The sequence below is a fragment of the Harpegnathos saltator genome, unplaced genomic scaffold (genome assembly GCF_003227715.2).
Source record: "Harpegnathos saltator strain DR-91 unplaced genomic scaffold, Hsal_v8.6 scaffold789, whole genome shotgun sequence".
In the NCBI taxonomy this organism is placed as follows: domain Eukaryota; kingdom Metazoa; phylum Arthropoda; class Insecta; order Hymenoptera; family Formicidae; genus Harpegnathos; species Harpegnathos saltator.
In genome coordinates, this window is record NW_020230636.1 from 815642 (window position 1) to 828714 (window position 13073).

The 13073-nt window shown below is 44.4% G+C and overlaps 1 protein-coding gene across 1 annotated transcript in view; it reads left to right on the forward strand.

Moving 5' to 3' along the window:
• LOC105181716 (neurotrimin) overlaps positions 1-13073 on the forward strand; it is an 89884-nt gene that overhangs the window by 26534 nt on the left and 50277 nt on the right. Inside the window, exon 2 of the mRNA XM_019840676.2 lies at positions 10667-10764. Coding sequence (XP_019696235.1) covers positions 10667-10764 — 98 coding nt within the window. The remainder of the gene's footprint in view (positions 1-10666; positions 10765-13073) is intronic.

Below are 13073 nucleotides of genomic sequence, written 5' to 3' on the forward strand. Positions count from 1 at the left end.
GTGTGTGTGTACATATGATTGAGACATTTTCATTTATTAAACATATGAATTTTAGCTCATGTATCAGTGGTTATTTTTGTTGTGTAATAACCACTAATATATGTACTAAAAATTCATATGTTAAATAAATGTTAAATAAATGTTAAAAATATGTTAAATAAATGAAAGTAGTACTAAACATATGTACACACACACACACACACTCCCCGTCCGTCCTAGTTTCGCGTGGAAAGTTGCAAACCCATGCGGAATCTTGATTCGCATTAAAAAAATTTCATTTATCTATAACATTTTAATAAACAATGAACGACGGCTAAAACCTACAATAGGTTACTCAATAAGATGTCCTCAATAATGTTGTCATATGTCAAGATTGAAGAGATTGGAACTGGCTCCCCTATTCTAAATAATTACCGAAATTTTTCTCGCCCTTTGACGAATATCTCGGTTTCACTCAAGCACAATATTAACAAGAGTCCCAGAAAAGCTTTTACTTTTACGCTGCACGAGCGATGTCGAAGATTGAGCAGGCCGATCGAAAATGTTCGAAGCGTTTTGAGAATATCTCTAGATTTGTCTCGCTTTCTTCCTCCGAGTTCGCAACAACGTGACGAGTGAGGAGTGAAATTAACATCGTAATTAACACGCGACCGTGTCGGAGCTAGGTGAAGCGCCTCGTAAAATGTTGACATCGACAGCGTGCGTGGCAGGACGGTGAAGAAAGTAAACGATTTATTTTCGCGTGACGATAACTGTCGGGAACTCACGGCTGTTCGCAACTACTACGATTGCGGAGATAATAGGAAGCATTGCACGAGGGCACGTAGAAACGGAGACAACCTTGCACATAATATTCCACGAACCGTTAACCATTTAGCTTGTTACACGCACCGACTAAATTTCCGGTGCCCCTTTGTCCTTCCCCAACTTTTCCGCCGGCAGTGCGCCGCGCGGCGCGAGGATCGCACTTGGAAATAATTAAACTGCGGAACGTGCTTTGGCGCGAAGGGGTTGACGCTAAGGGAATGCCCATTGTTATTCCGAGAAGGTACCCGATGCTTCCTGCGTTATCGAGGAATTAGACGAGGCAACACGAGGAATTAAACAGGTAGATTTGAGAGGTGGGTGCAATAAAATCATTAAAGGGCCGACGTGCGCGCGCGCGAGAGAGAGAGAGAAAGAGAGAGAGAGAGAGAGAGAGAGAGAGAGAGAGCGCTATCGGGAATTGCGGTAAATGGCCAATTGCCTTAATAAGTCCGGATGGAGGGATCGTCGGCTCCAACACGTGGTCTTGAGCACGTCTAACTTCATCAAGGGAAACTAAGCCGTTCGGACGTCTATGTTACGATCTGGATAATGCGGCGGTAAACGGCGCAATGTTAATCCCGGAAGGATTATTTTAACATATAAATATACTTCGTAGTTACACGTAGCGCAATATTTTTCTTTGCCCGCTCTTTACGCTCTTTGCCGTTGATTAGTTCTCTTAATCTCGCACCTTTTACATTTCTAATAGACTTATTCTAAGGCTAAACAGCATGACACCTTAAGCAGTTATCTCGCGAGGAGAGACACACGGCGTATATTTTTCAAGTGTAATCTAATGTTTCACACCGCACTTAGTCGCACGAGGAAAATAAAGAAGTGTTCAAAGGAAAATAAAGAAGTGTCCTTGTCAACTCGGGATAATCCTCTGGATTATTCTCGTAAAAATTGTTGCGATTTAACGCGTTAGTAGACGCGTTCTCTTTCAACATATAATCAACTACGTATAATCAACGCCTTTTATTCTCTCGCAACGATGATATTAAAAAGTAACAGTATTTCAGTTTAATAATCGGACACGGGTTACACCGCCGAATCCAATATCGGTTGTATTATTCACCGCTCGATCGATTAACCCTCGTACCTCCATCGGGACGATTTGCGCATGAGGTCTTACCTCACATAACGGCGTAATTTCGCCGGATGTCCATGTAACCGCGAGGTAATCAGAGCTGGTTTGAAATTTCATTCCCGATTCTTGCATGGTCGCGTCTATGTATGTGCGGCCTGTACGCGTACGTAGACGTACATATTCGAGATATTTCCCTCGATGCTACGACCGAGTAATGCTCCGCACGTAAGCGAGTGCAACCACTTCATCTCCTCCGAGTGCTTTGGAGACGTGGTTTTTCCGCGCGGTGAAGGAATCACGCCGCCACTGAGATTGTTTTCCAATTTAGGAGATACGATTTATATAACAGCCAACGATCGAGGTACTTGAGTGTAAACCTCCATGGAATCCCAATAGCCCCAGGGGCAAACAGCGAAGTGAAGTGCCGTGTCTGTGTTCACCCCCTAGACGGCCATCGAAACCGTAACGATATTATTGATACTAAACGATTTTTATATCCGCGCCGACACCGAAGGCTTCTTCGGAAAATCCCAACGGGCATCGCGTCGGGTCGCAGCGGGGGTGGTGGAGGCGGCAGAGAAAGAACCATACATTTTTCAACAATCGGTCCTCATCAGTTCGCCTTTGGTAACTTCGTTAGCGTTAGAGACGAGTAACGAGCGCGTTTGAACGAGTGAGCAATTGTAAATGAATAATCTGCTCTCTAATATCTAAACGCACGACGCACTATTTTTACACTTACTTCTTCCTATCGAGTAAACCGCTATCGCATTGCACGCTACATTTTTCAAATATCCAACATGCTATTTATCATCGTCGCAAAGTTTAATAGCGTATCGTAATATGGACTTAGCCCGCGGAGTTTGCGCGCCGCGGGGAATAAATATTGCGAGTATATCGCTTAATACCTAAGAAAAGTCCTCGTCGAAACTTCCGTTTTTCAGTGTATTCACGCGTACGCTTCCTGTCAATTAGCTGCCGCACACTTTTTATGAAACAAACGGCGATGGTCCCGGAATTTTTTCCCTCTATTTTTCCCTCTATTTGTCCTTCTACTTGTTTTTCCTCTTTCTCCACCAAAGCCATGGAAGCTTACACACTGATATAGTTTCAGCTTTATCTTTCTGTTATATTGTCCAAAACAGTTCACCGAAATGTTGTCGCATACGGCGACATTTTCTTTCGGTTTGTTAATGTATCTCCTGTATTACGTTCGAATATATCTGTGTGTGTGTATATATATATATATATATATACTCAGTCTTACAATATAAAAAGGTTAGATATTGAGCAGTGCTATACATGCAGCCGAAGGTATTATATTTTCTTATTTTCTTTTTTTTTAGGGCATACTTGCGGAGTGCACATGAATAATTTCGCTCGAGTTCAAAATGCTCCAAGTCGAGAGACATTCGGTCAAAGAACTTTAATTCTTGCCGACTCGGGAGTTTCTCTCGCTCTGCGGCTACATATTTCACATGACGCATATCATTAAGCCTTCTCTGTCCAAAAATGGCAGGGTAAATATTTTGCTCGTATAAGCGCGAAATGTTTCAACTAGGGAAGAAAATAGAGATGAGAAACTTTACGACCCTTTTCAAGTCTCATCGGGGCGCAGTTCGAGTTAGAACGACTGACGTGTAGTCGGAGATTTTGACGGATTTATTAAGATCTATCGCAACCAGCATCTAACACCGGACGTGCATGATGCATGAATTACATTAAAGTAAGCGGGACAAGAACGGCGCAGCGGCGAGCCGAGATCCGTAACACGCATAATTGCACGAGAACGGTGAGATGTACTTTACGCGCGAATGTTAATGGCGTTACTATTCGCGATGCGTGCTCCACAATCGCGCGGTGTGTTGTTTTGTACCGGTTGTTGGTCAAATTTACTCCAATGAAATATGAACACTTTTATCACGATAAAAGAGTAATTTTCACCGCGTACGCATACGAATATGAATACCGTTGCCGCCGCCAACGACGCTGTAATTCAATGATAAAATGTTTTCATCAAACTTAATTGCTTTATAAAATATAAAATCAGAATAATATTTGCGAAATGGCTTCTGTAATTAAATGAAATCGCGTATTATGGTTTTGCATTATGCAATCTGGCACCTAGTTTCCAGGCAAGAGTCAGGCTTAATAATTCTCATCTGATTTAAGTCCAGGAAGACACGAACGGCCGTGGCGAATGTACCACAGCAGACGCTCAACTGCCTCTAATTTCGCAAACTGCCTCTTTTCTTTCTTATACACTCTCTGTGAACAAGCGAATGATCGCACGATAGCACGATTATATTAATCGTTACATGCGTAGCCAGCGGAATTCTCGCGCCGAGATGGCCGCTGCGCAAAATTTACCTTACGCAATGCGGTTTATAATTTCTATATTTTCATCAAAAGGTAAAACTCGTAAAGGAAGCGCATTAACTTTCGCGGAAATCCAAAGAGCCGGGAAGTTTGAAAAGTTAAACAGACGAAATAGCTCGACGTAGGGAGTGACCTCGCTTCAATTTCAGAGTCGCAAAAAGTCACGAAAGAGTCTCGCGGGCACACGCGGGGGTTGTTTCAAAATTCCTTTGCTTTATTCGAAGCTAACTCGTGTGTCAAATTTGCACGGGGAATTGGAGCATTCCGCTGTCTTTTTCTGAATTTTTACTCTGCTCACTCCGCGTTCTCTTTCTCGCTCGTTTTTCGCGTAAGTATAACAGATACATGCGAAAGAAATGGAAACAAAACAACCGAGGGAACCGAGGGGACGGCGCTTGGGGCGCCTCGTCGGGGCACTAAGCGTCCACCGAAGGGCGACGTCGTGCGCGTACGTACATTAACAATTACTTACACGGCTAAGGATCGATCAAGATTGATCGATCCGCCGTGGTATACGCGGAATGAGAAAGAGAGAGCGGGTCTTAATGCCGACGGGCGGCCTCCGGCGCACGGAGGAAAGTCCATACACTACATTTCCGAAATACACGGAATCTGGCGTTCTTTTTATGAAAGGATGAAGGAATGATAGATAGCATCGCGGAACTTCCAGTTACCGTGTCCGCGCAAGTTTGTCTCATACGTGTGCAGCTCAGCTCCGTGGCACGCTGACGCGCAGGATTGATGAGCCCGGTGGTCGGATATTGTGCCCGAAATAAGAGATACCGGAAGCCGTCACTCGGCTTAGACGAGGCTGTCGCGTTTACGCGCCGCATGCGCCTCTGCCTGCCTGCCTGCCTGCCTGCCTGCCTGCCCAGCTATCTGCTTACCTGCCTACCTGCCTACCTGCCTAGTCGCCTAGCCGCCTCTATCTATTTACGCGCTCGCAGCGCGGATTAAGGGAAACGCCGACGCTTGCATTGTTCATGAGTATAATTCTGGAAACGGTTTCGGTCGCGCTTTCCGCCGCCAGTCGTTTTACGGGTCGTCGCGACGGGTATTGATCCCTCGATCCTTAGATAGGACCGTTACGTTTATTTTCAGGGAGGTACCCGATGCCTCTATCAATGGTAATACGTGAACGTGCGGGGATTCGGAACTCGTTTTATCCACTATCGTTTCTTCCTCGCAGCCGCTTCTCTCGCCCGCCGTCGCCGCCGCCGCCGCCGCCGCGTCTCTCTGTTTATCTCTCTCTCTCTCTCTCTCTTGCGCGCGCGCGCGCGCGCACGCGTCGAGTCTCTCCATCTGGATTTACATAGATCCCGGGTCAGACCGAAGATTACACATCCGAATACTACATCGGCCGGACCTTGCCGCTCTACGTGCGAGGTCGTGCCAAAAATTCACCCGCGCTTCCTGATACAACATTCGTATCGTGATATGTATGTGTATGTGTGTGTCTGTGTGTGTGTGTGTGTGTCCAGGCAAGATACGGGATGAATTAGGGGTACAAATTGTATCGGGGGAAGAGAATGGGGATTCGCGCGTTTTTATTTTTAGATACTTTTAACACAGACCGAAAGAAGAGCACGAAGGCCGATGAAACAGATCTCGATGGAAAAAGAAGAACATCATGGAATATCGAATATACGCGAGCGCGTTCTGTAATTAGAGACAAAATCAATAAAGAAGCTTGAAATTGTTTTTATTCTCATATTTCTCGCAAATTTTAACTGCTGCTTTCAACATTTGCGTCCTCTTAAATAATTTGTTAAATTTCATAAATGTTTTCTCGTTTGTCCTCCGTTTTAGTTGTGAGTAAATTTTAAACACGATTCGATTGAAAATAGGAGAGGCAGAGAAAGAGAGAGAGAGAGAGGGAGAGAGAGAGAGAGAGAGAGAGAGAGAGAGAGAAGAAATTGCACTTTTATCTTCTCAATATGCGCGTATCGAGAAATATTGCACTCGTAGGCCTGCCTCCTCTCTCGCGAGGGAAAAGTTTTCCACCAACAAGCCTTTTTTATAAGAGACTCTTCAGGATACACAGGAGAGTCTCGCAAGTGCGGAAGGAAGCATACCGCGCGCGTTTCCTTGCGTGTACGTGTAAAGTGGAATATAGCCGTCGTATAAAGGGGAGATTTAAGTTCAATTAAAAGTGTATTACGGCTGTGCGCGTACCTTAAGCAGTCTCGTCGGCTGGCGATGGATTTTGTGCACGTCTCCTACCAGAATAATTAGCCTCGGTTCGATTACCGCGATAACATCGATCGCATAACATCTTTGCGTGCCGATCTTTATTTTCTATTTACTCGGTTTATCGGAAATCAGGTTAAATAACTATTTAAAGGTACTGGTGGGAGTATGTTTATTATTTCTCATTTCAGTACTTGGTGAAACGAACAATATTAATGGGTGATTTATAACTTCAATTTAATTTTTGTACCAGTTTGCGGTGCACTTGAAGGATTACTTCACGAAACCCGTTCCTTTGACCATAAGTGGCTTCATCAGAATAATGCCGCAAATTTATTTAGGTCCGAGTTGCAATGTACGTTATATAATGCGTTCACGAAGAGAGAAGTTACATAAGTAGGAAAAAGAGTCTATCCGAATTTTTAAATAAAGTATACTGTTTTCGCATGAGGCTTAAATTAGAATTCTGCGCTCGGTTAAGGAACTAAAACTCTCTCGTGCGCGGCGTCGTGATTAGATCTGAGCAATGCCATTGCAATCGATTTTAAGCGCACACAGATGCACGAGGGCAATGCATTATTATGGCTCAGCCAGCCAGCGTCTATTCGTGACGTAATATCAATAAACATTCAAATTGAGATTTAATTCCTAATTATAAATTTAAAGCCAAATGTGAAGATAATTGTAATGAAAAATGTTATTCGGTCGAATTTCAATTGGGGAAAATCTTATTCTGAACCTATTTGAAAAATGCAAAAATGCAAAATCTGTGGGACAGATGTTTAAATTATGAAGATGCCAACATATAATAATTTCTCTTTTTAATAACATGGAAACTTTAAATTCTTGATATCGGCTAGTGATTTTTGCCGAGAGAGAGGAAATCTACTTTTTATCATATCTTTTTGTAAAATAGATTTACGATGTTTCAATTATATTAAGTATAACAAATCAGAATGTACGAGATGAAACTTATATTTCTTCCCGTATTCATTTAAAAAATAGACATGTTCTAATCAAGTTAAAAACTTGTTTACACTCTTCCATTAGTGTAGGCGAGAAGTTTCATTATCTAAAGGTAAATAGCGCGCCTGTGTGCATTAAATACTCGCTGCTGCTTTCATGCGGCTCTTTTGAATACGGAGATCTTAAGAATATATAGTGAAATCGGCCTCTTCGAGAGTTTTAAAATCTTGGTCCAGCAACTTCTTTCACGGTATAAGTCATGGAAATATCGCTGATATTAATGAATATATAATAACTTTCTTTATACGCAGATGTATATAAATCTTCTTTTATAAGGAAGAAAGGTTTATAAGGTTTACAAGGAAGAAAGGAGCTTAAAAGTCGTATGCCAAGTCTCACATATCGCAGAAGTTCGCATGGAAATTTTATAAATTATATGCACAAACGTACAACGTATTAAAATTTATCTCATACAGTTTAAAAATACAGGATTTGTTTTTAAAGATAAATAGTTTCTTTTCACGTGCATTGATTCGAAGTCAATTCTTTTTCGGCGAAATGGTTTTAGGCAAAACTAACTTCAATAATTTTATAATTATAAAAATTAAAAAGAGAGAAAGCTTTTCAAAATAGTCGAAAATTTATTTTGAGAGAATTTTGAATATTTCAAGCAACTTTTCTCTTCATTTTTCGTCTTCATTATTAGAAATTTGATTAATAACGTTGCCTTTTTGACCAATTTTGCGAATTTTCTGGAAAACGAATCAATCTCAAATTTATAAAAGAATTTATCTTCATAATAAAATTTCTTTCTTTCTCTTCCGCCTCCCTTCCTAGACTCAATTATGTCACGTTAAAAAGCAGATCATCACAGAGATATATATCGGCGAAGTTTCGTTATGTCATACGTCTCGAGCGCGACGATATTCGTATTGCGATTATCAGGCGTGCGATTCATTCCACGTAAAATTATCAAATTCATCTAGCACGGCAATTACATTCGGTCTGTCTGAGCTATCAGGCGACTAAGATTAAGAGCTCTACCGCGCTATCATCACACGGCTATATTCCTAAATGTGTAACAGTGACTGACGATATATAGATGTACTCATTACACTGACGGACGTGCGCAATGTACCCGGCTTTGTAAATGACCGTCGAGACTTGTCGCGGCTCATGAATCGGGCGATTCGCGACAGTCTGCGGATCTTATTCGCCGCTTGGTCGCGTTCGGCAATGAGTTTAGAATAAGGAAACTTGGCTGATATTCATGAAAAAGTTATCGCGGCGGTATTTTAAGAATATACACACGAACGACGGTGTAATTGCGACAGATTTCGTTAAATTAACGAACAAGCGCACGATTGTCTTGAGCTGTCGGGGCTGGGATGAGGGAGCGATTAAATTTGAGGATAAACATTTAAAGCGCTGATGTGCATTTGGAAACACGTCTTATCGTATTCCCGATAGCGCAAACCGATAAAAGCTTAAATGCATACGAACTTTTCGTATGCAGATTGCAATAATATAGCTATCTTTTAGTATATCGTCTACTATAACCACTTTATTCGAGGGTCCCGAGATTACCGTATTCAAATGGAAGATCTTGAAATTTCGAATTCCGAGAAGGTGGATCCGTTCTGGCGGGCCGAGCGTGAGGAAAGTAGTCGGATCCGCGCCTGAGAATTGCTCTTCGGGAATTTAAGTTTGCGCATAACAAAGAGGGTATCTGAAATTACGAAACAACAGAGTATTGCGCGACCGCGCAAGCGCCGACCGCTAATAATTCGGCATCGACGTCGGACTCGCGAGTGTATTTTCGGGAAATTGGATGCGACGGAGCGTTAAGCGGCGTCTCGCACGAAATTAACTAGACGAATATGACATGGGACGACATCGATTCCGTCAGGTGAGAAATACCTGAGTACATATTAAATTCCGAACTGTAGCGGCGCGATGATGCACGTACCCCGTAGTATGAACTGTTGCTAACTTACTTCGTATCATCACGCGTATAGTTCCGTAAGTATACTATCTCGTCCTGAAAATTTTCTTTGAAGTAGTAATTGGCTTGCTTGTTAATGACCTCTTAGAAGTTTCTAAGCTTGACGACCGTTTATAAAGGTGAGCTTGATGAAAGGAATTTTGTTACATATTGCACAAACAATCTTGTCACTCGCGCGCAGGTAACGTTTGCTTTACTATCATCATAAATTTTACCGCAAGGTATGTCGCGAGGGTCGCGAGGTAATTAGGCGGCGAAAGATATAATTAGCGCTGGGACAATCCTATATCCTCTTCTTGACGAAATAATCGTTACTCTATTTCACACGGAGAGCCGTCAAACAGCGAGGAGTTCTGATTTCTTTCTCTCGCGGTGCTTCGTGAATACAAAGATCTTAGCTAAACAGTACTGTTACGACTCGAGCGTGCTCTCATCAACGAGCGCATCTCTGCAGCTTCGGTAGTTCCCGTTTCATCCCAAGTCCGTCGAAGTAAGGGCGTTTTTGTTTCGTGTGTCGAAATTTTCCGCTCTCGCGCTGCAATACGCCCGCTCGCCGGCAGCTCGCTGTGAACCAGTTTTTCCTTTGCAAATCGATGCCTGTGCAAGATGCGGCGCGCCGCCCTACTCGCGAAATACGTTGACGTGCATTCGTGAACACGTCGACGCGCGTCCATGTGCGAAAATATCCTACATATCATAGGAATATTATCGAGCGCTGTTATTGGCTCTTGGAAATTACTCCCTCATCAGAAGTTCAAATGAATTTGCTCGCTCCCTCGCGTATCTTTCCAGCGGTATTACATCACCGCGCCGAAACGCGATCGCTTAAGTCTCCCGAGCTGATTTACAACAGGGATTGCCTCGCGAACGTAACGTCGCGCGCTTCAGATTTTATCGCGCGCAGCGTACACACGTACGGCGGTTTGCGCGAATCACGTTTTTCCTTTTCTTTCGCAAATCAGCCGGTTGCCCCACCTCCCCTCCCTGAGAACATTGTGCTTAGTCCTCGCTTGACCCGCTTACGTTAACTCGCGCCATTCACTGCCGAGTTCCTCCCGAGTACTTTGCAAACTTCGGCGCTCACGTGGGCTATAAGTATAAGTACTAGTAAGTAAGTAAGTAAGTAAGTAAGTATGTATGTATGTATGTATGTATGTATACCGCGCCGGTTACGTAGCAGCGTTCGCGCGATGGCGTGATACTTAAGTCGAGGACGTTCCGTGTTACAGATTTACCCAGGTTCGGCAAACCGTTGAACAACCTCACAGTCTCGCTTGGTCGCGAAGCCGTTTTCACCTGCATCGTCGAGGATCTCGGACCATACAAGGTGAGACGCGCATTATAACCCCGACAATCCTATTTCCACGCGCGGTTGCAGCTATACATCGCGTCCTGCTGCCGCTGCAATTGCACGCCGCGTTGCGCGCGCTGATGCGATCCCCGTGCGATCGAGAGACCCCGGTCTTGATAAGCGATATTGCGGTGTGTAAATATCCGTCAGATGCGTGAAGCGAGATACCGTTCGTCGAATTCTCGGGCGATTTTCTTTCCTCCTCGCGCGATTTTCACACCGGTATAAACTTCTTCGCCTTCCGACTTCTCGACAAAGTTACCGCATACCGAAGGCAAAGAATCTCGGCGATTCGGAAGCAGCGGTTAAATAGCGAGTCGTTTTGTAACGAGTACCAAAGAAGAGTTGGCAGCGAATGTTTCCCAACAATCTTTTCTTCCTGTTTTAGAATTGCTCAAAAATTGTCCATTCCTTGGATACAAACAGAGGGAGACAGAGAGAGAGAGAGAGAGAGAGAGAGAGAGAGAGAGAGAGAGAGAGAGAGAGAGAGGCAGAGCGATCTTCGTTGAAAACTCTCCGCTCCACAGAGTGTAATTAATGCAAATTTCCTATTGACGATTTTCATCATCTCGGCGAAATAACGTAAATACGAGATGAGACTCAGCCGATTAAATCTCAAATAAAGAAGATCGAGTTACATTTCACGCTGAGTGCGCTGTGCAAGCGCGGGGGCCTCGATCCCGCCAGATGACGGAATCACGTTGATTACTCCTTCGCCGCGCGAGATGGACAGCAATATACTGTGATTTGCGAGTTACAAAATCGGCGTTAAGTCGTCTTGAGTGGCGCGACGGGACGTCATTATCGCGGCAGGCCGCGTCTCAGCGAAGTTCCCGTCGGCGCGGCGACGGGAAAGTTAATGAACGGTACAAATAAATTCAAAGCGAGGGATTGGACTAGGATCACAGCGCGTATCTGGGCAACTCCATTTAAGTAGAAATAAAATCCTGCGGGGTGTGAGTTCAGCAGTTTGTTAAGCGGCTCCGAGTCCTCCCTCGCGCACACCGTCTTCTTCCGCCCGATCGTTTCCCCGTCGTCCGTCTATCTCCCTTCCCTCGTTTTCTCCTTATTTCCCGTTCTCTTCTCGGCTGCTCCTAGGCTGCTCGGGCGCTCCTCCTGGAGAAATACCCTTTTCGATTCCCTCCGACCCTCCCCTGCTGCGCGAGCCCTGCGCCGCGCTCAAACCGCGCGTATAGGAGTTATAGTTTTATAGATAGCGCGTTCCTCCGCGCTCTCGCCGCTCTCTTCCGCTCTCTTCTCCGCCATGAGCGTGGAAATGTTTTGGCGATAAAAATGCGCGGGATTGTTTTACGGCGATGCGGTGCTATGTGTGCCTTCTTGCATGCGTGTGTGTGTGTGTGTGTGTGTGTATCTGTGTATCTGTGTACGCTCTCACGCGCACGTGCGTTCGAACGGAATCGATGCATTATCCTTACGCGGCTGGTCAACGGCATCTCTGCGGAAATGAAAACGCCGAGTCACGTTGGCCGCGGCGATACTCGCGAAAAGCGTTGGGCGCAAATAATAAAAAGCCACGTATATACCACTTTGCTCGGATAGGGGATACAAAGGGGCGAGCGAGTGCGAGCGCGCTTTCAATAATCGATGCCGGTGACGGTCACCACGGAATTAACGCTTTTTAGCGTAGCCCGCTTTAACACATGGCAGCTGTACACGGCGCGGCTATAATCGCGCGATTGGCTCTTTGCGCCGCCAGCATCGCGATGCTCTTGCATTACTAATAATAAGTTATTAATTTCCTTTGATAGGCTGCGAGAGAGCGCGCACACAGGATCAAGTGGAGCAGGAATTCGTATTTTTATCGTTCCGTCTGACAGACGGAAGTGTACATTCAAACGGTAACGATGCGAAGAGGGCTTACGTTAGAGCGACGTCGCTCGCTACCATCGCGCAGTTTATATTGCAACTTGTGCTACATGAGTAATGGTGTATTTTATGTATAGCGAGTTGTGAGAGAAGAGGAGAGGCGAGAGAATACGTCGGATATTGTTCGGCGCTCCGGAATGATAAAGCGTCTTATTACAACTCGCCAGGTGTTACCATGCTGTGTGTTGCGCGATGGAGGCACCAATTTCGCTAATTAGCGACAAACGTATCGCTTACATTAGACGTCTGCCTCCGATTGCGCTCTCTTTCTTGATATTATTCGTCGTTTCGGCAATTGTTCGTTACGCGTTAATCGCATTTCCGATACCAGGCGCTGCGAAAACAAATTTAGCAGCTACCTATGAAATTGGTTATAACAATTTCTTCTGTTCAAATAA